Source organism: Eimeria mitis, genomic scaffold (assembly GCF_000499745.2).
Source record: "Eimeria mitis Houghton genomic scaffold, Emh_scaff477, whole genome shotgun sequence".
Taxonomy (NCBI): Eukaryota; Apicomplexa; class Conoidasida; order Eucoccidiorida; family Eimeriidae; genus Eimeria; species Eimeria mitis.
This window is the reverse complement of record NW_013573069.1, coordinates 3,127-3,603: the sequence shown is the minus strand read 5'-3', so window position 1 is coordinate 3,603 and position 477 is coordinate 3,127. Positions and strand designations below refer to the sequence as shown.

General features: G+C 64.8%; 1 protein-coding gene across 1 annotated transcript in view; it reads left to right on the top strand.

Moving 5' to 3' along the window:
• Nucleotides 1-10: 10 nt before the first annotated feature.
• The window catches only part of EMH_0013570 (protein phosphatase 2A, putative), a gene marked incomplete at both ends in the record, with an annotated part of 3,590 nt that continues 3,123 nt past the window's right edge, over nt 11-477 (top strand). The window contains one exon of the mRNA XM_013499865.1: nt 11-192. Within this exon, the coding sequence (XP_013355319.1) occupies nt 11-192 (182 nt within the window). The remainder of the gene's footprint in view (nt 193-477) is intronic.

Genomic DNA, 477 nt, shown 5'->3' with positions numbered 1-477 from the left:
GGCCCCACATATGGGGGCAGGGGCCCCCCTGTCCCCCCGCTGCAGCAGCAGCTGCAGCAGCAGCAGCAGCTCCAGCAGCAGCAGCAGCAGCACTAGCAGCAGCACCTGGGGGCCCCCCGTACCCTCTTTGGCCCTTCATACCTTCACCAGCGCAACGCCGCTCGCCAGCAGCCCTCGCCACGACCTCAGCAGGTGAGTGGGGGGCCCCAGACCGTGCGGTGCATGGGGGGGCCCTATAGGGTACTGAGGGGCCCCTATAGGGTACTGAAGGGCACCTATAGGGTACTGAGGGGCCCCTACTCAGGCATAAGGAGCAGGGGCCCCCCAACAACCATTGGGGCCCCTGGGGGCCCCCCTGCACTTTACCCTTTCTTTTAAGGGGCCTCCTGGGGGCCCCCAGAGGAATGCAGTAGTACCCTTTCATCTGATTACTGTACCCCAGCTTCACACACACTCTTCTGCTGCTGCTGCTGCTGT